Genomic DNA, 23,890 nt, shown 5'->3' with positions numbered 1-23,890 from the left:
GATGTGACGTGTTTCTGAGTAAACTGGATATGCAGTGAGATCAAATGAGGACGGGGCCTGAATTGATTGGATAGTGAAAGTGTCTCTGTGTGAAGGTGTTTGATGAATAAGAGGGATTGATGAATTCAGAAAAATGTGCAGTGCATGAATCATTTGCAAGCGACCATGAAATGTGTATTTAAAAACATAATTCATTTATAATTTCTTTTGAGAAGAATAAAGACCCAAATGTATAGTATACACTAAGAAAACGGTGTTGGATTTACTTTGAAACTCAAGAAATTGCTTGTAAATTTCACAAATAATTACAAAGAATCGACAATTAACACATTGAAATGTGACATTTTCTCAAACATTTTCTTATTTGATGAAGTTTACATTGAGATCTCTGACTTTGATGTCTTGGCAAGTTGGAGACATTGTTGAGATCTGATCTGAAACTCTAGAGGAGACAGATGTGAGATTTCTTGGGCTTTTATAAAAGGAGAAACCATTTCAGAGAAACAATTGAGACTTTAAAGAGATTTCTTTGAGATTCCTCTTTCCTACAGGTTGTTGTGATATATGTATATGTGTTGCTTTTCCTGTGTGTTTTTTTCTTGTGTGCTCACAGCAGAACTTCCTTATTGAGTCACAATGTTCATGTGTGCCTGTTTGCTCTAAAATATAATGTAGCTGAATGTTCCTGTGGCGTCTTGAGTTTGGTACCTGCTCTATTTACACTGTCAGACGTGTGTTTATTCTTTAAATGGCTGTGTGAAGTGTTATATTTCAACTCGGGGATGTCTGACTGCAGTTTAGCTCAGTCGCTTGTGTCAGTATCTGAACAAAAACAAAAGGCAAAAGAGAAGTTCTGCAAGTTGACGATCAGTTTACAGTTCATATCCATGATTATAAAGTTTCTCTTGATGTTGTTGACTTCCTCTGCATGAGCGCTGAACCGCAGAGCTGCCCTTTGCTTCTGCTGACTCATTTCAGATCATTGACAAACAAGTGATAGAATAGATCGAATTAGACTAAATTTAAGCTTGTTGTACTTAATTGACTCAAACTATAATATATCCTCTGTAGAGCTGTTTTGTTCTACTTGTACTTGATGATATACTAGAAATTGAAAAGCTGCTTTGAAGCAATTTGTATTGTATAAAGTGCTATATAAATTAAAAAAAAAAAGACTTCATATACATGCACTTAAAATCACAGATAGACCCTTGATCTAATGAATGATCTTCACAACTCAAACACACTCAGAAACCAGTCTGGTCTGTCAGGTTGAGACATCCGTTTGCTTGTTCTAAGAACAGGTGGCGTGTTTCTGTCCTGCTGTGGTGAAGTTATTTATGGTCGTACTGAATCAATGTACAGCAGAGCACCGTCACTGACCCTGGATCTGTTGAGATGTCTCAGACTCTTCATTTTAGTCTTAAGCAATCAATGTGGACTGTTTTATATCAGTCCACCAGGAAAAACGTTTTGTTTACTGCTACTGTGAGTTTGCGAGATTCAAGTCATTAATATGTGTTTTCTTTAGTAACTTAGTAGCAAGTAAACTAGATAATCACAAGCAGAACTGTTTATTCCACATTTGAAATCATTGTTATCATTGGATGGAAATTCAGATTACGAAGACAGTCTATCATTCTGTCTGTTCTGTCATTCTTTCTCTCGTTCTGTCCATCATTCTATCTATCATTCTATCTGTCATAGGGCTACACCATTATGACAAAAATCATAATTGATGATCATTCCCTTGAAATTGTAATTGCGATTATTGATTGTTTGAAGCAACTGCATGCCATATTTTTATATAAAAATAACAAACAAGCTGAAAATACTCTTCCAGAATTTTTTTATTGCTTTTCTAATAATAATAGGGGCTTTCGCGCCATGTTGTTCAAGGAACTTAGTTATAGGAACTAGCCACCAGGGTGGTTCCCCGAGAATTAAGGTCCCCCTAGGGCCATTTTCCTGGTTGCATTTGCACCACCAGTAGGAACTCTGAAATGACGTAAACTGTGCTTGTTGTTGTGACTTTTATTTTGATGGCGCAGCGGACTTTTATTTTGACGGCGCAGAGGATAGCTTAGCCAGAGGCTGAGCACACAGCGCTCACATTCTCTGTCTTCATTAGTTTATGATCTGTTTAACAGTCCTGTCCAATACATTACAGGGTATATGAAAAGTATTAGCTTTTGTTTGCTTGTTTCGCTTGGTTCGCTCAAAGTCGCACTGGATTTTCTCCTTAGCATACGGTTGAGAGGTCCATCTATCAAAACCATCCATCACAGTTTTCCATGTTTGTAGAGTTAGTTTGTGGAGTAAATATATAGGCTGTGTACGCGGCTTTTTAAAAATGGCGGGTGCTGATGTTTCGTGTGCGTTCGACCAATCAGCGTACAATTACATCACTGGTACTGTAGTTCCTATTGTTCTGGGTTATGGTGCGTTCAAGTCCTCTTGGGAAGTTCGTATTTACGAGGTGGGAAGTTGCGTTTATGACAGCTGGTGTGTTCAAGTCCCTTTCATCGGAGTACGATGGCGGTGCCTTCTCTTAATTAATTACACAAAAATACAGCGCATCTACTTCTAGAAAATTAAGAACAAAGAATGTGCATGAGGTGTATTTTGCTTTTTTTATGTTTTTAATTAATATATGAAGCCACTGGTAAACTTTATCGTTACATATTATATTGTTATATTATAATGCTACCATATTTTGTGCAGGAAATTTGCTTACTTCGTTGTAAATAGAAAAGCCTGACTATGTCACTGCTAAAGACATAAGTATTGTGGTATTCCTCCATAATTCTCACTGACACACCCCCAACTCATACAGATCGGGGTTTAAAGCAAATCCTGAACTTCCCACTCGTATTTACCACATTGTGGTGGCGTTCTCTCTCTGTCTGTCTGTCGTTCTATCTATCTATCTGACTATCTGTCATTCTGTCTGCCATTATATCTATCCATCCATCCATCAATCTATCTGTCTGTCTATCTATCCCGAGCTGACCCTTGACGACCTCTTTCTTGTAGGATTCAGATGGTTTGTCCGTCCTGGAGCAGCTGGGTCTGGACCAGAACTCAGATTTCTCAGACTCCAGCGTGCAGCAGCGGTTGGACGAGCAGCGCGAGAAGATCCGGAGGGAGATCCGGAAAGAGCTGAAGATAAAAGCGGGTGCGGAGAACCTGCGGCGGGCCACAACTGACAAACGCAATGCCCATCAGGTGGAGAGCCAATTACGCAGCTCCAGCCGCAAGCTGGACTCACTCCACACTCAGCTGCAAGAGCTGGACGCCCACATCGTGATCAAGGGTCACGATGACAGCAAAGGTCAGGGGTCACCATTATTATCTAACCTTTAAACGGCCAGTACTCCAGTTTTATCAAAGCACTATGTTATTTCACTTTGAATGTTTAAGAATTATGAGTTTAGTATAAAATTAATCATTATTAATGAGTGAATATGAATCTTCAGGGATGATGTGATTGGTTGTGAACATACTGCAAACTGTACATATTTAGAGTCCTCATAATCCTGTTAGACCATGACCCCATTTGAATGTTTGACCCTGTCTTTGACCCCCAGATGACCTTCAGTCTGTCAGGACACCAAGTCGCTCCTCAGCCAATCAGGACAGGATTAAGGCTTTGGAGCGACAGCTCAACATCGAACTGAAGGTCAAACAGGGGGCAGAGAACATGATCCCCATCTACGCCAATGGGGTTACCAAGGTAAAGAACATCCATTCAGCCATCTTTCTATCTATCTGTCTGTCTATCTATCCAACTATCTATCTCATCTGTCCATCTCTCGGTCCTCCAGGATAAGAAGCTGCTTCAGTCGGCTCAGCAGATGCTGCAGGACAGTAAGACGAAAATCGACATTATCCGTATGCAGATCCGTAAAGCCATACAGGCCACCGAACAGACAGATGACACACAAGGTACTTTATGTGTTAGTGCTACAAAGATATTTTGTCTTATTTCTCACTCAGAGAAATGAGCGTTTACACATTTAACATCATCATAGAGATCCTTTGACATCACTTTTCTCTGTTTGACTCTATGGAAGAAGTCTTCATCAGAAGTCTTTAAGACTTCATCAGCATTAGTCTTGTCCACACTGCAGCTCAGGTTCCCTTAAAGGAACACGCCACTATTTTTGAAAATAGGCTCATTTTCCAACTGCCCTAGAGTTAAACAGTTGAGTTTTACCGTTTTCGAAACAATTCAGCCGATCTCCGGGTCAGTCGGTACCACTTTTAGCTGCAGCTTAGCATAGATCATTGAATCTGATTAGACCGTTAGCATCTCCCGCAAAAATGACCAAAGAGTTTCGATATTTTCCCTATTTAAAACTTGACTCTTCTGTAGTTACATTGTGTACTAAGACCGACAGAAAATGAAAAGATGCGATTTTCTAGGCCGATATGGCTAGAAACTATACTCTCATTCCGGCGTAATAATCAAGGAACTTTGCTGCTGTACCATGGGTGCAGCAGGCGCAATGATATTACGCAGCGTCTGAAAATATGCTAACTTCTGTCAACATAACCAACGTGGTTATTTTAAATAGGAAATGTTTTAAATAGGAAAAATATTGAAACTCTTTGGTCATTTTTGAGCAAGATGCTAACGGTCTAATCAGATTCAATGATCTATGCTAAGCTGCAGCTAAAAGTGGTACCGTAGTGGTAGTGGCATGTTCCTTTAATAGTGATGTTGTGATATAAGACAACTAATATGATTTCCATCCTCACAAATTGTAAGTATAATATTTCATATAGGGTGAGGACATGAACTCGTGGAATGTTTGGCATACCAGGAATGGTGCAATTGTGGATGTTTGTGTGAAATGGTTGGTTCATAAACAGAACTGCCTGACTGCTGTCTTTTCATCAGACAGTCTAATTCTGGCGAGTGACACAATCGTCTGTCTTTCCTGACTGCTGCTGTTTGTCTGTTTAAAAGTCAGAGCGTCTCAGAGACATCAACATTAATACATTAACATGCTCAACATTATTAAAGGAATAGTTCACAAAAACAAAAATGTTCATTATTTATTTCAATCCTGTACGACTTTCCAATGGAGCGCAAAAGGACACATTGTGGAGAATGTTTAAACTCGTCTATACTGCCCTACAAAGGCAAAGTGCAGTAACTACGCAATACCAGCCAGTCAAACATGTTGTGGGTAGATTAGTGGTAATGCATTCATGTAATGCCTTCTTAGGAAGAAATTTTTTATAGATAAAAACCATGACCACTAATGTGACCTTTGACCCCCGAAAATGTAGATACTGCACTCAGCCTTTGGATGACCTTAAACAACTAAAACACTATTGCAAAAGCAAAGTGCAGTATCTACAAACTAAATGTGTTCATCCAACTTTCTTGTTGTGTTTCTTGACAACTGACATTTTATGGAATAGAGGTCCAATTGTGGAAAAGAGTGTAAAAATTCTTATGTTTATGAAAAATACAGCATAATAGAATGATTTCTGAAGGATCACGTGACTGAGGACTGGAGTAATGATGCTGAAAATTCAGCTTTGATCAGATGAATAAATTACATTTTACAATAAATCCACATAGAAAACAGCTATTTGACTGTATTTTCGATCAAATAAATTCCGCCTTCCTCTTTCAAAAACATTAAAGAAGTCTTATTTCAAACTTTTGATCACTAGTGTGTAAAATAATGCATGTGAACTAATTAGAAAATTATATATTTTAGACACTTTCCTAACACAGGACATAGGCTACTTGAATATGAAAGTTGCCGGTTTTGCCATGTTTAGTATAAGTTTGAGAATGATATTTCGAGTTTTATGAATAATTTTCAAATGATTGTTAAATTACTGAAGAAATCCTGACAACAGATACACAAACATTCACTCTTATCTGACGTGCTGAAAACTATAGACTACGTTAATGTTTCTTTGTGCATTGTGTGACGAATAACGTCATTAAAATATGAAAAATCCAAAAAGGTCAGAAGTGCATACCTGGAAATGAATGTCCGTCGTTTAACTTTTTTTTTTTTTCAATCAAACAGTAGGCAAATATTGCTGTAAATTGTCTCGTCATGTTCTGCTGCCCATCTTACCTCTGCTCGCATTCTTCAAGCATTACAAAGTGCCGCGCTGCTCGGTTTCTGTGGACAGTAAATTAAACATTTTGACGAGCGCTAGACAGACGGAGCACACTAAGTTTTTTGCCTGAAGTGGGCCGCGCCCGCGGGAACAATTCGTCTGGGCTGACGGAGGATACAGACTACGTAAATTTGCTTTAATTTATTCTTCACATATATTTACATTGTAACGGGCCAGCCCACATTGTCCAGCGGCCCACCGGGAAAACTCCCGGTACTCCCGATGGCCAGTCCTCCTGATGGCCAGTAACATCACTTACTGCGGTTTGCCTTGGTATTAGCTTCGATTTTGTAGTTACTGCAATTTTGACACCCTCGTTTCTCAGAAACGGGACAAATTTGAACCAGGAGACTTTGTCACAAGAAAGAACAGATGTCACAAAGCCCATTTCAAGCCTTTAACTCAATTTTGATCAAATGTGTAGTTACTGCGCTTTGCCTTTGGGCAGTATACAGTGATGACATCTATCATAATGGATGAAAAGTATCATAAAGTATACTATAATCCAAGTCTTGAGATCTTTGTCAAGTCACATTTATTTATATTTATCTATATATAATATAGATTGTTTCAAAGCAGCTTTACAGTAATAACAGAAAATGTTGCAAATGTTGTTAATGTTGCAAAATTCATTAAATATGAAACAAATACATTTTCAGCTGTAAAGCAGCTCAACAGAAAACTATAGTGACAAAAGGAAAAATGCTGCACAAAATCAAATCAGATTATATTTGAATAGGATTGCAAACCACATAGCTTGAAACAGATTTATAAAAATCAGATTTAATGCGATTTTTTATTTATTTATTTTTTTCTTTTTGCAATTTACACATTCCAAATGGATATACACAAATCTTCCATCCATCCATCCATCCATCCATCGTATTACGAAGCGACTTATATGATGCAATTAACAGCAAGCACATTTGGATTTGGATGAATGAGAGAGTTTATTTGTATAGCGCATTTCCCACACACCAGTAGTTTCAGTTTCACTTTAAATAAATTCGTTTAGGCTTGCCATTTATAATAATTATTAACCTCAAACAAAGCATCAAAAGACTTCAGAAGACTTATACATATGCACTGCTTTATGGTACTTTTACAGTGTTTCCTTTGGTTTTTGGAGCTTGATATTTGGAGTTCTTTTTGGCTGTTGTATAGAAAAGATCTGTGCGAAAAATCTCCTTTTGTGTTCCACAAAAAATAGCAGCAAGTGTGTTTGGTACGATATGAGGGGGGTGAGTAAGTAATGACAGAATTTAAACTTTTGGATAAACTATCCTTTAGCAAAACTATATCTGAATGCTGTTATATTGACGGAGAGCAAAAAATTTAAAGACAGACATGAGGAAAAGGTAATCGGAAAGATGAGCGCTGCAGAAGGTTTGTAGAGGGAGGAAATGGGCGGCGAGCTGAAGCTGCGTCTCTAATGGACTCTAATGGCGTGTTTCGGCGCTGATGTCTCATGTGTCCTGAGGCTGGATGGCAGCGGCTGGTTAAGAATAGATTTATTAATGCTGCTCCGCCCTCGGCCATCACTGAGCTTCACAGGACGCTCGGGGAATGACGTCTGACGTCCCGTGAGGGGATTTAAGGACGAGTTTCTCCATTAGCAGGAACTGCAATTACACTTTTTTACGTTTTAGTAATTTTAGTTCTTGTCTACAGTTGTTTTTATATCTTATTTAATTTCAGTTAATGTGTATTTTAATTTTAATTTGTTTTAGTAATTTTATTGTAATTTTTTTAGTTTTTGTTTTTCAAGGGTATTTTTTTTATTTCAGTTTGTTTAGTTTTAGTGATTTTTGTTCTTTGGTTCTGTATTTTGTTTTAATTTCAGTAAATGTTAATTTAAATTTTAGTTTTAGTATTATTTTTTTTTAATTAATTTTAATTTTTAATTTTCATTTTTACTTAAACCAAATGAAAATTAAAAATGTTGCCTAGATATCTAACTGAAATAAAATAAGTTTAGGTTTTATATATATATATATATATATATAATTTCAGTTAATGTTTATTATATTCCAAATAATGTAAATGTTTATTTTACCAATGTTAGTTCATGTTCACTGGTCTAGTGAGATGATTGTGTCTTCAGAACATTCATGTTTAAAAGTCAAAGGTGTTAAATATTCCTAATTACAATCAAACAAACATAAACTTATCACAGATTTTCATTTAGTGATAGAGGACTTGTAAATAGTATGTATGTGTGTGTGTGTGTCTATGTATAGCATCGCCCAGAAGGATCTAACCTGTGTGTGTGTCTGTGTCTCAGCAGGTAAGCCGGATCTGTGCGGGATGGAGCTGCGTATCGAGGAGCTCTGGCATCATTACCGAGTGGAGCACGCCATGGCCGAGGGCGCCAAAAACATGATGAGACTTCTAGGAGCTGGAAAAGCACAGGACAAGAAAGCCATCGCTGAGGTGTGAGAAACATATGTGCACATCATAAAACTCTTTAGGAGAAATCAAAATGGACATTTGTTTGCGTCCTGTCGTAGGTTCGTTAAGTGTTTGTTTGTGTATCTAGGCTCAGAGTCGTCTGAGTGAAGCGTCCCAGCGGTTGGATCTTCTGCGAGTGTCGTTGGAGCAGCGGTTGGTGGATCTACCGGAAGAACATCCGAAAGCGTGCCTGATTAAAGAGGAGTTGGTGTTGGCGTCGTCCTCGGCCTTCAGCTCCCATCACAGCGCCCCCTACGTTCACAATCAGTACAGCACCCTCAGCAAACCCTCGCCGCTCACCGGTACGTCAGTAACAACGACACAAGTGTTGAATGCTGCTGGGTGAATTTTACAGAACATGTCAATAAAATAATTTATGTAATTTAAAATGTAATTTAAAATCACAAAAATAATCATTTTTACTATAATTTTAAATAATTAATCCTAATAATGATTGTAGTAATGGTGATATTTTAAGTAATAATAATAATTATTATTATTAAAAACTATTAAAATTATTACAATTGGCAATACGATTAATTATTTAGGAAAAAATAATTGCTTGCGTCTAATATAGTATTATTAAAGGTGGGGTATCCATTTTTTCAACTACACTGTTGGACATTGTTGATATTTGAAATCAACCCACCCCTCTCTTCATTGCTCCGACCTCCAAAACTCACACTCCAATCCTAACCACCCTGCTCCGAGTCGGTTTCAAACCCCGGCCCGATCACTACTGGCATGCGAGGCGAGTGCGTTAACAATGACGCTACACACCGCATTCTCTAGCATCTATATGCAGTATGCAGTGGTTTACCTGCACAACTCTCACTATCTGGCCTCTGTTACACATGCAATACAAGAGTGGATGTCTGTTTATAACAGCTGATGTGCAACAAAATGCTTCATGAAAAATAAGGCGCAGTTGATGAACGAATGACAAGGAAGCACAAAAAATGAACGTACAGTACACAAGAGTCTAAATACAAACAAGAGTTTGTTGTTAATCGCCAACAGCACAGTAGCTCCAGACAATCAAAACCCAGTGTTACTTACATGAGAAGGAATTTTAGGCCTTCCCGCGTAGTTCTCTCCAGCGCTGGAAAGCTTTTCTAATATAAGCGCGGGTCCTAAAGCACTTGCCCATTCATAAACCTTCATTCCAGTGATATTCTTTTGAGATGTTTTGTATTGTGTCTCATCATTTCTCTTTCTGCGTTTTTTCTTTTTTTTCTTTTTCAAATCTCCCTCTTGCTCGTTCTGTCTCCACGACCGTCATACGCCCCCTAATGCAGATTGGTTAGACGTTTGTTGTTGGTATCGCCCGACTAACTTCCAAACAGTGTAGTTGAAAAAACGGATACCCCACCTTTAATATAATTTAATAATATTCTTAAATATTACAATTATTAGTAGAATAATTATTATTTAGGACAAAATATATGTGTTAAAAATATTAATTATTATTAGTATTATTATTAAAATATTAGGTAACACTTTACAATAAGGTTTCATTAGTTAATATTAGTAAACTAAATTAGTTAACATAAACTATGAAACATTTCTAAAGCATTAAGTAATCTTAGTTAATGTTAATTTCAGAACATTATTTAAATCAAAAGCTGTATCTTTTAATATTATTTAAGGACCTGAGCTGAACTAACACTGAACAGCTGTATTTTTAACAAAGATTAATAAATACTGTAACAAATGAATTGCTTATTGTTAGTTAACGTTAGCCAATGGGGCCTTATCATAAAGTGTTACCAATTATTATTATTATTAGCTTTTTTTATTATTAATTTTAGAATTTTTTTGCATTGTGATATTATAGATAATTATGATAATTGTATCATAATAATGATAATTAAAGGATTAGTTCACTTTTAAATAAACTTTTGCTGATAATTTACTCACCCCCATGTCATCCAAGATGTCCATGTCTTTCTTTCTTCAGTCGAAAAAAAATTAAGGTTTTTGATGAAAACATTCCAGGATTTTTCTCCATATAATGGACTTCAATGGTCTCCAAACGGTTGAAGGTCAAAATTACAGTTTCAGTGCAGCTTCAAATGGCGTTAAACGATACCAGACGAGGAATAAGTGTCTTATCTAGCGAAACGATAAAAATACAACTGTATATGCTTTATATAAACAAACGTTCGCCTTCTAATTGCTTCCGCAAAAACCGCATTTCTGTATTCTCCAAAAAGCTTACGCTGCATGTCCTACGCCTTCCCTATTCTACTTACGGAAAAAAATTTAACTGCGTTCGTTCCGTAAGTTGAATAGGGAAGGCGTAGGACATACAGCGTAAGCTTTTTGGAGAATACAGAAATGCGGTTTTGGCGGAGGCACTTAGAAGGCGAACGTTTGTCTATATAAAGCATATACAATTGTATTTTTTTCAAAAAAGGCCTATCGTTTCGCTAGATAAGACCCTTAATCATCGTCTGGTATCGTTTAAAGCCCTTTGAAGCTGCACTGAAACTGTCATTTGGACCTTGAACCGTTTGGTGTCCTTTGAAGTCCATTATATGGAGAAAAATCCTGGAATGTTTTCATCAAAAACATTTTTTTTTTTCGACTAAAGAAAGAAAGACATGGGCATCTTGGATGACATGGGGGTGAGTAAATTAACAGCAAAAGTTTATTTAAAAGTGAACTAATCCTTTAAGTTTTACCTGTAATTATCATCACTGCATAATGTTAAAAAGTCAGTTGTAAAAACAATGATATAATGATTAAACTGTTAAGTATTTATACATCATGGTACTATTTTAATTCTTATTAAAATCAAAAGAAAGAAATATTATTACGGAAATGAGAATTAGGAGTAAAATCTCACAATGCAACAGGCTCCTAATGTTCCATTTTTTAATGCTGTGTAGATTTTATTTTGGGTGAAATGTTACTGTAAATGTTTTTGAGATTTTTAGTTTTAGTGTGTCATCACCTAGACAAATAGAAATGTTGTTGTGTCCGTCCCGTGCAGGGACGCTGCAGGTGCGTCTGCTGGGGTGTGTGGGGCTGCTGGAGGTCGTCCCGGGTCGTAATCGTACGTCTCCTGTCGCCCTGCCTCACTTCAATCCAGGAGACGGACGACCGTTCAAACTCACTCTGAGCAGCAGAAGCACCAGCTTCAGCCTGAAGAGTCCCAGCAAGTGCGAAGATCTGTCCTGTGAGTTTATTCTTTTAATGAACTCTGTATTTAGGGTCAGGATGTTTTTTAGTTTACTAATTGAATCTACATGATGGTCTGATGTTGTGTTGGTGTTTGTAGCGGAGGTGAGCGCTGTGTTGAAGCTGGAGAACTGTGTGGTGGGTCAGACGTGTTGGAAAAGTGTTGGTGAACAGACGTGGAATCAGAGCTTCACTTTGGAGCTGGAGAGGGTGAGTAACACATGATATAAGCAAAAACAAAGAACGAACTGGTGTGACGTCATTTTGAACAAAATCAGGTCAAAGCTGTTAGTCAATGTGGCCTTTAATCTTACACCTTTAACCCTAGAATTATTAGTCAAATCTAACCTAGTACTCACCTGCCCGCAGGTTGAAATTCTTCAGTAATGACGTAGAAGACTCCTTGTGCTTGTTCTTTTTTGAGGCTCGGTTAGTAAAGTCTCAAGGGAGGCAAAGCAGTTAATGCAAAATAAAAATTAAAATCAGCTAGACTAAAAGCTCTAAACAACAATATTGGAGATGCTGTTAAGTGTCTCTCATTAGGGTATCAGGTTTCCTTATTCACTGATGAGGCCTTTACTCAGACTTTTTATATAGCTTTTTGGGAAATACTAATCATCAATGTCTTGTATGACCCAGACTTCCTGTTGTAATCGTATCAGTCTCTGCAACTCTTGCTTAATAAGCCAACGCTGTTGTCTTTTTCTAGCACTCTTCCTCTTCCTCACTGAAGCCTTTGTCTGACTCACCTCCGCTTGAGGTTGAAACATGCTCTCTTCACCCGTGTACCCTCTTGTTAACCTATGTGGTTGGTTACAAAAGTACCAAACTCAAGAACCTAATTTTCCCAACTGTTGCTTATTCATCCTATCTTATAATAAACAAAGGAAGTATTGCAGGTACTTTCCAATTTCATAATCATTCAACATTGAAACAGGTTAACAGCAATATCAATATCCAAAACAAAGCGAAGTTCGTTTGGAAGCTTGTTTCTTCCAGGGAATTAATGTTATTAAGACTTTTTATTTCACAATTCAGACTTTTTTTGACTGATTCAGAATTCTGAGATATAAACATAGGCACATATTTTCTTTTAAAGGATTCTATTTAAGGACTACAACAAGCTTCGTCCCGGGTTGGTGACATCACAAACCCTAAAATTTACATAAACCCTGCCCCCAAGAACACGCAACAAAGGGGGTGAGGCCATGTTGGGCTGCTTTAGAGAAGAGGAAGAGTTGTTGTAGTAGAGTGTTGTTGCCATCCCGTCATTTTACGCCGGACTGCTTCACAAACGAGGGTCAATTCAACGCTGGATTTACACAAAAGATTAACATGATGGCACATGCTAGTCGATGAGTTTAATCAACTCCAGAGCAACTACATAAATTTATCCACTAACCATTCAGAAGCATCCAGATGCATTCTAAAAGTTCTAACTACTTCCTGAGTCTCTCCATCAGTGTCCGACTCCGGTTTGACCAATGTAAGGCTGAGCACCATTACTGACAATCCTCATTTTGGCTGCGTGAGATTCTCCAGCTTTGTTGTTATTGAGCAATCGAAGCGCGAGCTGTTAAAGCTCCGCCCTCTTCTGGAAAGCAGCTCATTTGGATTTTAAGGGACACACACAAAAACAGCGTGTTTTTGCTCACACCCAAATAGGGGCAAATTTGACAAGCTATAATAAATGATCTGTGGGGTATTTTGAGATGAAACTTCACAGACACATTTCTGGTGTCAAAAACACTGTCAAAAACAGTTTCAGTACTTCTTTCAATTAGAAATAAAAATTCACACGCTATGGGAATTATTATAAATACAGAGCATGAACGTCCTCTCAGGTCGTATTTACCACTGGAAAACTCCAAGATAATTTTGATACCCGAGTTTCCAAGTTGGGCGTGCCAAAAACTTTAAACATGGCTGAGGGGAGAACGATAGCTGCTGTGACTGCTATTCTTTATTATTTTTTTCCACAACAGCTACATCGCCTTGTCTTGTCGTTAGAGTAGTGCATATTCACATACATGAATAATCATTTGAAGCATACTGTGGAAAAATAGCATGTATTTGACAAAAATTCCAGAATCGTCAGCAAACTGACTATTTAGATAAACTCATAATTACGACTTCAGAAGCGAGAAGGAGGACATTTCTGATAGGCAGCATTAGTCACGGACACCTATCGTTTACAAAACAGAACAGATAAAAAAAATAAACCGGACACACAGACTAATGTTAGTTCGAAGGTGTTTACAAGATTTTTCTGGAAACTTCGCTTTAAAATGCTCTTTTGAAGTCTCGAAACAAAGTCCAAACGAACATTGGTTTGGCTTGATTTTTTATTTGAAATGACGTCACACCAGTTTGTTCTTTGATTTTGTTGAAGTAAATATCGGGTCCTTAAGTACATACTCAGGTGTTTGTCTAATGTACTGCGTTCAGTCCAGAGAGATGGAGATCGCGGTGTACTGGAGGGACTATCGCTCGCTCTGCGCTCTGAAGTATTTGAAGCTGGAGGACTTTCTGGACAATCAGAGACACCGAATACAGCTAGAGCTGGAACCGCAGGGACTGCTGCTGGCCGAGGTACACAAAAACACCCCTAAAGTGTTGTTTATTTGCACACCGTGTTGTTTTAGCATCCGTCTAACTAGTAATTTTGAATATTAGGCACAAATATGACACGTAAATGTGTTTTGGTTTGCACCAAAACAATGACAGTCAAAATTGATCCTATTTACTTTGTTATCACACATTTACTAGCCTGTTACTAAGCAGTTTGTGTTGGCGTGTTTGTTACAGGTGATGTTCATCAACCCTGTGATAGAGAGAGGCCCACGTTTACAGCGCCAGAGGAAGGTGTTTTCTAAACAGCAGGGTAAAAATGAAGCCAATCACATTCACTGGGAAAGAAAACACAGCACACAAGAGCTGAATCTCATGCTATATGCACTTGTGAACTCTTTCTAAATGGCATGAGTATGTATAATATGATATAATATTGTGAAGTAGTTTTTACAGTATTTAACTTCTGTTCCATTTGTTGTGACTCAGGGAAAGCATTCCTGCGCGCTAAACAGTTGAACGTTGACATGGCGACTTGGGTTCGTCTGCTGAAGAACGCCATTCCCATGAGCTCCTCCACACACAGCTACACACAACACACCGGCACACACAACAGCAGGTAACACACATCACACACACACACACCTGTTCAGCTGTGATTTATCCTGACCAACATGACGAACTTCGAACTTTCCTCCGCAGCGAGATTTCCATTCAGAAGATCCAACTGGACGGCGACTCTCCTCCGTCTGTGACGAGGAGAAACACACAGACGTCTGAAACGGTAAATAAGAAAGAAAGACACAGAATATGACTGTTCACAAACGGTGTTATATATATATGGATCTTTAACTGAAGTGGTTCAGTAACATTTTCTGGACTCACTACATAATTTAAAGGAAAATCGATGAAGTAACTCATATCAGTGATATGATGAAGTAACATACATCATATCAGTGAATATCTGAGCGGCGCTTGTAACAAAAAGGACAATATGATCCTCAATATTTCAATCCCAAAAATTGTGTAATTGTAGCCATAGACATATTCTTCATAATTAATCCAGCTTAATTAATTCTGGGTGCTAGTCATAGTAGGATTACAGCTTACAAATGGTTTGTTGAAGCTTCTGCTTGGTCCTAATGTTTTATGCATCGATTTATGCAGCTGACTTTTTTTTGTACAACCAAGTAAAACTGAAAATCTTAAAATATACAATATTTTAAGTTTATTTGGCAAACCATTTTTTTAATATAGAATTTTATATTTTATCTTCTATATTTTATGTGTAGCAGCACAATAAGACTTAACATTTGTAAACATCGTAACAGCACTTTTTTAAATTTATTTATTCATTTATTTATTTGAGTGAAAATCATTTACAATGAATATAAACCCTCTCTCAAATCTAACTGCAATGTGCTTTATTGGCATAAATTATTATGCAAATTATGCAATGTGCAAAATAAAGTAAAAAAGTTGAAAAATTACATGAAAAAATGTAAACTAAGATAATAGCGATGAATACCTTTTATAAACGAATAATAATGTTAATACTAATAATTTGTCAGGTGGACATTGGCCCAGCGATGGAGCCGGCCTCTCTTCCTGATCCTGCTCCTCCTGAGAAGGCTGTCAGGATCAGTTCCCATAATTCCCAGCGCAGGTACATGTCCTACCAGCACACAATATGTTTTCCAGTCCAGGCCAAGAGACAGCATGAAACACACACACACACTCATGTACACGATGCCAGTGATGTAGTTTCTGACCTCACACCAGCTTTTACCTTCAGTTTAATTACATCCGGCCTTTGTGTGTGTGTGTGTGTGTGTGTGTGCAGGTCGTCCAAAAGCTCTCTGTGTCTTCAGGATTTCCGAATGATCGCAGTGCTCGGCCGGGGACATTTTGGCAAGGTAACTGGAATATGTTCAGTCTCAAAAGTATTAACTGCAGCCAGCTAGTCAGCAGAATCGCCACACACAGAAAAATCCTACATATTATACTGTATTTGTATTAGTATTTGGATTAGTTAACTTCAGAATTAAAATTTCCTGATGATTTACTTACCCTCATCCAAGATGTTTATGTCTTTCTTTCTTCAGTCGAAAAGAAAAGGTTTTTGAGGAAAACATTCTAGGATTTTTCTCCATATAGTGGACTTCAACGGCTACCAACGGGTTGAAAGTCCAAACTGCAGTTTCAATGCAGCTTCAAAGGGCTCTACATGATCCCAGACAAGGAATAAGGGTCTTATCTAGCAAACAATTGGTCATTTTCTAAAAAAAATTAAAATGTATATAATTTTTAACCACAAATGCTCGTCTTGCACTAGCTCTGCGATGCGCCACGCATTACTTAATCACTTTGGAAAGGTCACACGTGACATAGGCAGAAGTACCGATCCAGTGTCTACAAAGTGAACGTCAAAGACTAGTCAAAAAAAAGGTAAAACAACAATGTCAGATGATTTTGAAGTTGGAGGAGATAATGAGATGGAGTTTTTCACCAACATGATTACGTAATGTGTGGCGCATTGCAGAGCAGTGCAAGATGAGCATTTGTGGTTAAAAAGTATATAATTTTTATTTTTTTAGAAAATGACCGATTTTTTTCACTAGATAAGACTCTTACTCCTCATCTGGGATCGTGTAGAGCACTCTGAAGCTGCACTGAAACTGCAATTTGGACCTTCCACCCGTTGAACCCCAGTGAAGTCCACTATATGGAGAAAAATCCTGGAATGTTTTCCTCAAAAACCTTAATTTCTTTTCAAATGAAGAAAGACATAAACATCTTGGATGACATGGGGGAACACAGTTGAGAAACACTGTTTTTTTTTTTTTTTTTACAGCATCTGATATGTGTATGTGTTTCCAGGTACTTCTGTCTGAATACAGACGCTCAGGAAAGATGTACGCCATCAAGGCTCTGAAGAAAGGGGACATTGTGGCGCGGGATGAGGTAGAGAGGTGAGCGTTCAATTTAGGATGTACACACTTCATGAAAATACATTTTGTCACTGGGTTGACTTGTATTTTTATTGAAATCCTTTTCCATAGAGCTGCATATTAAACATCGCATTAATCATGCACAGAATTTTTGGCAACCGAAATTATTAGTCTGAAAATGAATTTTCGGTTTTGGCCGAACAGTAAGATAAGCAGTGACGTTTTATTAGCACTTCTCCAATGGTGCATTTTAAATGTGTCAGAGATTTTGAGTGTTGATTATTAAATAAACTTTATTTTCAGTTTCACTTTTGGCTGAATGAAAACTTTCAGTTTCGTTATAAAATGAATTTCAGTGCATCACTAGATTACATGTTTTCTGACTGTCTTCACAGCACATAGAATCTTTGTTTTCATAAAGACAAAAAATAGCTTGATCTGGTTAAGACACATATTACAGTCAGATTCATTTTCAACTTCTCTCCCAGTTTGATGTGTGAAAAGCGAATCTTCGAGACGGTGAACAGCGCGCAGCATCCGTTCCTGGTGAACCTGTTTGCATGTTTTCAGACACCAGAACATGTGTGTTTTGTCATGGAGTACACGGCCGGCGGTGACCTGATGATGCACATACACGCCGACGTCTTCTCTGAAACTCGCTCCGTGTAAGTGTGTTTAATTAGTCTAGTTTATGTACAACACTAGTAGTTGTTAAGTGTGCGCTTTGGATGTGTTGTTCCTGGAATTGTGTTTACACTCCTAAAAATGAATGTTCCAAATGGGGGTTCTCACAGTGATGCAATAGAAGAACCCTTTTTGGAAATATCAATCCCAATAAAGAGCCTTTATTTTTAAGAATGTTTTTCATTAGGATTTACTGTAGTCTTCATATATGTGTGTGTGTTTGTGTGTGATGCAGGTTTTATTCTGCCTGTGTTGTTTCGGGGCTTCAGTTTCTTCATGATAATAAGATTGTTTATCGGTGAGTACACACAAATATAACATAAAATTATATACTAGCACTGTTTTCAAAAACTATTCAAATTAATGTTTGCGTCTATGTATGTGTTAGAGATCTGAAGCTGGATAACCTGCTGCTGGATACTGAAGGTTACGTGAAAATTGCAGACTTCGGTCTCTGTAAAGAGGGTGAGTCACAGACTGTACCTACTGTACTGATATTAATGGAGTTAATGGAGTAAGAGCATGATGTTTGTTCACTGCTGGATCAGAGCAATCTGGAAATGACAGTAGGTAGAACAGATTACAAGCATACTGCTAACTGCATACCATTTTTAATAGAAGTTTGGGGTCGGTAAGATTTTTTTAATGTTTTTAAAAGAAGTGTCCTCTGCTCACCAAGACTGCATTTATTTGATCAAAATACAGTAAAAAAAATTGTGAAATATTATAATTCAAAAATGACTGTTTTCTATATTTTAAAATGTAGTTTATTCCTGTGATCAAAGCTGAATTTTCAGCATCATTACTCCAGTCTTCAATGTCACACGATCCTTCAGAAATCATTCTAATATGATTTGATGATCAAGAAACATTTATGATTATTATCAATGTTGAAAACATTTGTGCTGCTTCATATTTCTCAGGATTCTTTGATGAATAGAAGGTTCAAAAGAACAGCATTTATTTAAAGTGATAAATGTCTTTACTGTAACTTTTGATCAATTTAATGCATCCTTGCTGAATAAAAATGCCTTGTTTTTTTCCCACTCTCTCTGTCCTGTAGGAATGGGTCATGGGGACAGAACCAGCACATTTTGTGGGACTCCAGAGTTTCTTGCTCCTGAGGTTTTGACGGACACGTCCTACACAAGAGCCGTGGACTGGTGGGGTCTCGGCGTGCTCATTTACGAGATGCTGGTCGGAGAGGTGTGTGTTTGCGCACTTTTTGCTTAGTATTTTTATATTGTTTCCCAGTAAAATTATTTTTTTCTTGCTTTAAGCATAAATCCAACAAGTTCACCACAAAATGTGATTTTCCTCCTCAGTATTTTTGTCTTGTTTTCTAGACATTCTTAAATAAAGGTATATTTACTTGATGCAAAATGGCATAAGATGTAAAGTCTTGTTTTTTGAGAAGCGGATAAAAATTGAGTTTGTTTAAAATAAGGAAAAAATGTGCCAATTAAATTTTGAATTGTTTATTTTACTGACTCCAAAGGCATTGGTATTTTTTCTAATTTTAAGCAGAAACTCAAGCAGAAAACAAGACGTCATATTCTGTCATTTTGCATCTCAAGTAAATGTATCTTGATTTAAGAATGTTTAGATATTTGTACTGGAAACAAGACCAAAATACTAAGAAAGAGCATCATTTTCTACAGTGTTTGCTAAAACAAGAAACCAATTTGCCAGAAAAATAAGCTACATTCAAACTGTATTCTCTGAAAACAAACTTTAATACCTTGTGCAGTTTTGCTTCTTAAGTAAAGACTTAAGGATTAGACAAAAACCTGATACATAATCTGTGTTCAGTCACCGTTCCCAGGTGACGATGAAGAGGAGGTGTTCGACAGCATTGTAAATGATGAAGTACGTTACCCAAGATTCCTCTCCACCGAGGCTATTGGCATCATGAGACGGGTAAGTCCCTGCCTTTTCACACAAAAAATTAAAAATATTCAGGCCTTAATTTAAGATTTATCTATTTGAATTTCATATAAAATTTCCCATACACGGTTTTAACATAAACTATAATGTAAATGTTTTCTTGTTTTCCATTGGTAGCTGCTGAGGCGCAATCCTGAGAGACGGCTGGGCTCCGGTGAAAGAGATGCAGAGGAAATAAAGAAACAACCATTCTTTAGAGTATGAAGAATTCTTTGTCTTTTTGGCTCAACTTGCCACAATAATATGGAGACAAAAAAAAATGAAATGAGAGAAAAAATTATATTTCTATACTTTTGTGTTCGCTCACAAAACTATTGCGTTCCCCAGAGAAACTTTGCGTTGACTTTCGAAACATTTGCATTCTCTTGCAATACATTTGTTTTCTCAAAAAAACATTTGAGTTCTCTCACAAAACATTTGCATTTGCTTGCAAAATTGTTGTGTTCCCCCAATCATTTTTTGTTTGCTCGCACAACATATGCATTCTCTCGTAAAACTACCGCATTCCCCAGAAGAACTTTGCATTAGTTCAAGAAATATTTGCATTCAATAACCAAACATTTGTGTTCACCGATTGTGTTTCTTCACAAAACTATTGCAGTCCCCAAAGAAACTTTGCGGTCGCTTTTAAATCAGTTGTGTTCGCTCACAAAACGATTGCATTTTTCCCCAAAAACTTTACATTCGCTCACAAATCATGTTCTTTTGCAAAACATTGTCCCTCTTTCGCAAAACTATTGCATTTCCCAGAGAAACTTTGCGTTTGCTCACAAAGCTTTTGTAATGGAAATAATATGAGATCGGAGGAAAAACTGTATTTCAGTGCTTTTCAAAAACTTTTTCAAACTGTATTTCAGTGCAAGTTTCTCGGAGGAAAGCGATACTTTTATGAGAGATCGCAAATGCTTTGCAAGAGAATGCAGTGTTTCTCGGGGAACGGAAATGTTTTGAGAGAACACAAATGCATTAAAATGTAATTTTTCCTCCCATCTCTTATTTTTCTCCATAACCATGTCCCTTTAGGGGCTCCATACAATAAAGCCAAAGTTGCGATCTTAGTGACAATGTGACTCTCTTTTTCTCTGTAGAATATGGACTGGGATGCGCTTTTGCAGCGGAAAGTTCCACCTCCATTTGTTCCCGCTTTGACAGGAAAAGAAGACGTCAGTAACTTCGACGCCGAGTTCACAAATGAGGCTCCAACACTGACACCTCCTCGTGAGCGCCGGACCCTCTCACGCAAAGACCAAGACTACTTCAGGGACTTCGACTATGTCTCGGACTTCTGCTAGGGTACAAGGGTGCATATTGAAGCTGCTAGGTGTGGGAGATGTGGACCATTGTAACGTCCTAGCATGGTTCTCGCACCCTAGTTCCCATCTAGGGTGATAATCATGAGGATTCACGCACCTCCCAGTGAAACAGGGAATGCTGACAGGCTATACGCCTCTGATGACTGTAGAAGGTACATCAAACATGAAGAGATTCAAGAATCCAGATAATGTGAAGCTCTGTGGTGTATCTGAAAGCTGGTGGTCAAGAAGTTTTCTTGTCCTATTTGGCAGGATTTTCAATCAGACTTGTTCATGACATGACCCAAAATCCTTAGCACCAGACGTCCAAGTAGTCAACTGGAATCTCATGAATAGAGTGCTGCAGGGATAATGTATTTTTGGAGGCCAAAACCCAGAAATGAGCATTTTAGCACTTTCAGTTCCATCACCTTGAAGTCAATGGGTTTTTTGAATGGGTTTTTGGTTAAATGCCTGAAATAAGGTCTGTGCACAGTAAACTCCCCGGTGTTAAATTAACTCTGTGTTCATATGGGAACCACCAGCAGGGTGTTAAAAGTAACATCGAAGCAGAGTTAATTAGATAGTTAAGTGATTGACTGAGTGATGATTGTTTGATTATTGAACACACCTGATGAAAACGAGCAGAATCACTTTGTAAACACTGATACAAAGACTACAAACTGACATAAAAACACCAATCACCATAATGGTGACCAAATATTTTCAATAAAACATCAACATCTAAATCTATCAATTCACAAAAAGAACTGTAGACAAATGACAGAAATAAAGTCAGTCTGGTTTGTAATAAGAGAGATTTAATGTGTTTTCAGTTGATTTCGTCTAAGGCTGTGGCTGGAAGTCAGTTGTAGTGCTTGTGTTTCTCTTTCCTTCAGTGATTGTGCTCATTATCATCAGGTGTCCTCAATAATCAAACAATCATCACTCAATTAATCACTTAAGTATCTAATTAACTGCTTCGGTGGTTCCCATATGAACACCGAACAGTGTTAATTTAACACAGGGTAATTTACTGTGTGGTAAATACAAGCCCAATATTTTCAAAGATACTTTCACTTTTTATGCTGCAATATAAAATACATCAATAATACCCCCTTGTGATTTTTTAAAAAGCTTTTACTTGTCTTGAAAAAGGCAGTTGCTAACAAGTGTCTAGAGGTTGTCGTGACATTAAACGGCATAACATTAAACAGGTAATCTCATCTACTCGCTAATCCGCGCTCTTGCAAACTATTCTAACCAAACTTTCAAGGACAATGTTTTTAAATAAACCTGAAAAAGTTGTCGGAAGCTTAACTCTTTTCCCGCTAGCGTTTTTTTAAAAAGTTGCCAGCCAGTGCTAGCTATTTTGATCATTTTCACAAAATTTTCATGCCCCCCAGAATATTTTGTTGTAGGAATATCTGAACATACAATATATAAAAATAAATAACAGAGCCTCTGCTTTTAAACAAAAAAAAGCATTTTATTCTACCTTTATGCATTTAAGTTTCATGTACCGTTAAGTTTCATTTAAAAAAAAAAAAAAAAGCAAAAAAGCTTTTGTCAAAGACTACGTCCAGAACGGATTCAGAACGGATCGAAATGTAGATGGAGGAAATCGATCACCCCCAAAGCTTCACAGTCCTAAACCTCTTCATGGGTCGACATTTCATTCGGTAACATCAGGCAGTTTTGATTAATATGCCGTTTAATGTTTGATGATTGCGTTAGCTTACTTGTGAGTAAGCAATGCTTCTATCACTTGTTTCTGCTTCTTTGTCACTTGTGTTTTGTTCTGGAGATTCTGTACTCTTTCAAAGTTGCGTAAAAGCGTATAACCGTGAAAACGTGGATTGCCGGAAAAACTTGTCAATGGTGGGTAAGCGTTGTGTCATAAATGATGGCAAATCCAAAAGCCAATGGAACCAGGGTGATGCAAACTACAAAAATATGTCATCACTGCAGTGCTCTGTGGGAGCTTGTTGACTAGTGGAGTCATTTCATGGTACTGACCCCAGTAAAATGTCTTACTGAATTCTCCCTTCATCTCTCTCTCTCTGTCTTTTTTTTCTACCAGTGTTTCTGACTAACACACATGACTCAGTGAATGTTTACTTATGTAATACACTTATTTAACCACACAAGGGCGCCAGAGAGTTTGAAAGAAATGTGGAAACACTGTTGTGTCAGGTGGGATCTTTGAGTTTGTATGAGTTCACTCTGTTATGAGCATGCCCATTAATGAAATGAGAGTCTGCAGCATCATTGACTTCTAGATTTGTATTTTTAGAGATTATTTAGTTGTTGTTTTTTTCTTTGTCACTGAAACTTGACTAATTATGAAAATGCTACGCCTGAAAATTACTATATTAAACAACTCAACTCTTTTGGATTTTTGGGATTAATATTCCACTACACATGCACACATTCATGTAAAAGAGTAGATGAGATGAGGTTTAATTTTAATGTGAAGAAAAAATTTACATTCTGGGATTTAATTTACAATGGAGGTTGCACAATTAATTTTTCTGATAGTTTCTTTTATATAATTAAACAGAAAAGAGAGAGGAAAGAATTAACAAATTAGTGACCCGAGAAAGGTAATTCAATTAAGGGAAACCTCAATTAAGCAGGACAAAACCT

The 23,890-nt window shown here is 37.4% G+C and overlaps 1 protein-coding gene across 3 annotated transcripts in view; it reads left to right on the top strand.

Moving 5' to 3' along the window:
* Positions 1-23,634, top strand: part of pkn1b (protein kinase N1b) — a 39,312-nt gene extending 15,678 nt beyond the window's left edge. For 2 of the 3 annotated variants that reach the window (XM_051886665.1, XM_051886663.1), the window contains exons 2-22: positions 3,037-3,334; positions 3,591-3,736; positions 3,828-3,948; positions 8,444-8,592; positions 8,699-8,912; positions 11,609-11,794; positions 11,897-12,006; positions 14,245-14,388; positions 14,605-14,680; positions 14,857-14,986; positions 15,070-15,151; positions 15,939-16,033; positions 16,211-16,283; positions 17,248-17,339; positions 17,807-17,983; positions 18,238-18,300; positions 18,391-18,467; positions 19,066-19,208; positions 19,815-19,922; positions 20,067-20,147; positions 21,038-23,634. In XM_051886665.1, the coding sequence (XP_051742625.1) occupies positions 3,037-3,334; positions 3,591-3,736; positions 3,828-3,948; positions 8,444-8,592; positions 8,699-8,912; positions 11,609-11,794; positions 11,897-12,006; positions 14,245-14,388; positions 14,605-14,680; positions 14,857-14,986; positions 15,070-15,151; positions 15,939-16,033; positions 16,211-16,283; positions 17,248-17,339; positions 17,807-17,983; positions 18,238-18,300; positions 18,391-18,467; positions 19,066-19,208; positions 19,815-19,922; positions 20,067-20,147; positions 21,038-21,241 (2,769 nt within the window). In that variant the 3' untranslated portion in view covers positions 21,242-23,634. The remainder of the gene's footprint in view (positions 1-3,036; positions 3,335-3,590; positions 3,737-3,827; positions 3,949-8,443; positions 8,593-8,698; positions 8,913-11,608; positions 11,795-11,896; positions 12,007-14,244; positions 14,389-14,604; positions 14,681-14,856; positions 14,987-15,069; positions 15,152-15,938; positions 16,034-16,210; positions 16,284-17,247; positions 17,340-17,806; positions 17,984-18,237; positions 18,301-18,390; positions 18,468-19,065; positions 19,209-19,814; positions 19,923-20,066; positions 20,148-21,037) is intronic. The other variant, XM_051886664.1, reaches the window with a different exon arrangement.
* The last annotated feature ends 256 nt before the right edge of the window (positions 23,635-23,890 follow it).

Source organism: Ctenopharyngodon idella, chromosome 3 (genome assembly GCF_019924925.1).
Source record: "Ctenopharyngodon idella isolate HZGC_01 chromosome 3, HZGC01, whole genome shotgun sequence".
NCBI lineage: Eukaryota > Metazoa > Chordata > Actinopteri > Cypriniformes > Xenocyprididae > Ctenopharyngodon > Ctenopharyngodon idella.
Note: the sequence above shows the minus strand (reverse complement) of the source record. Positions and strands in the feature narration are given on the sequence as shown.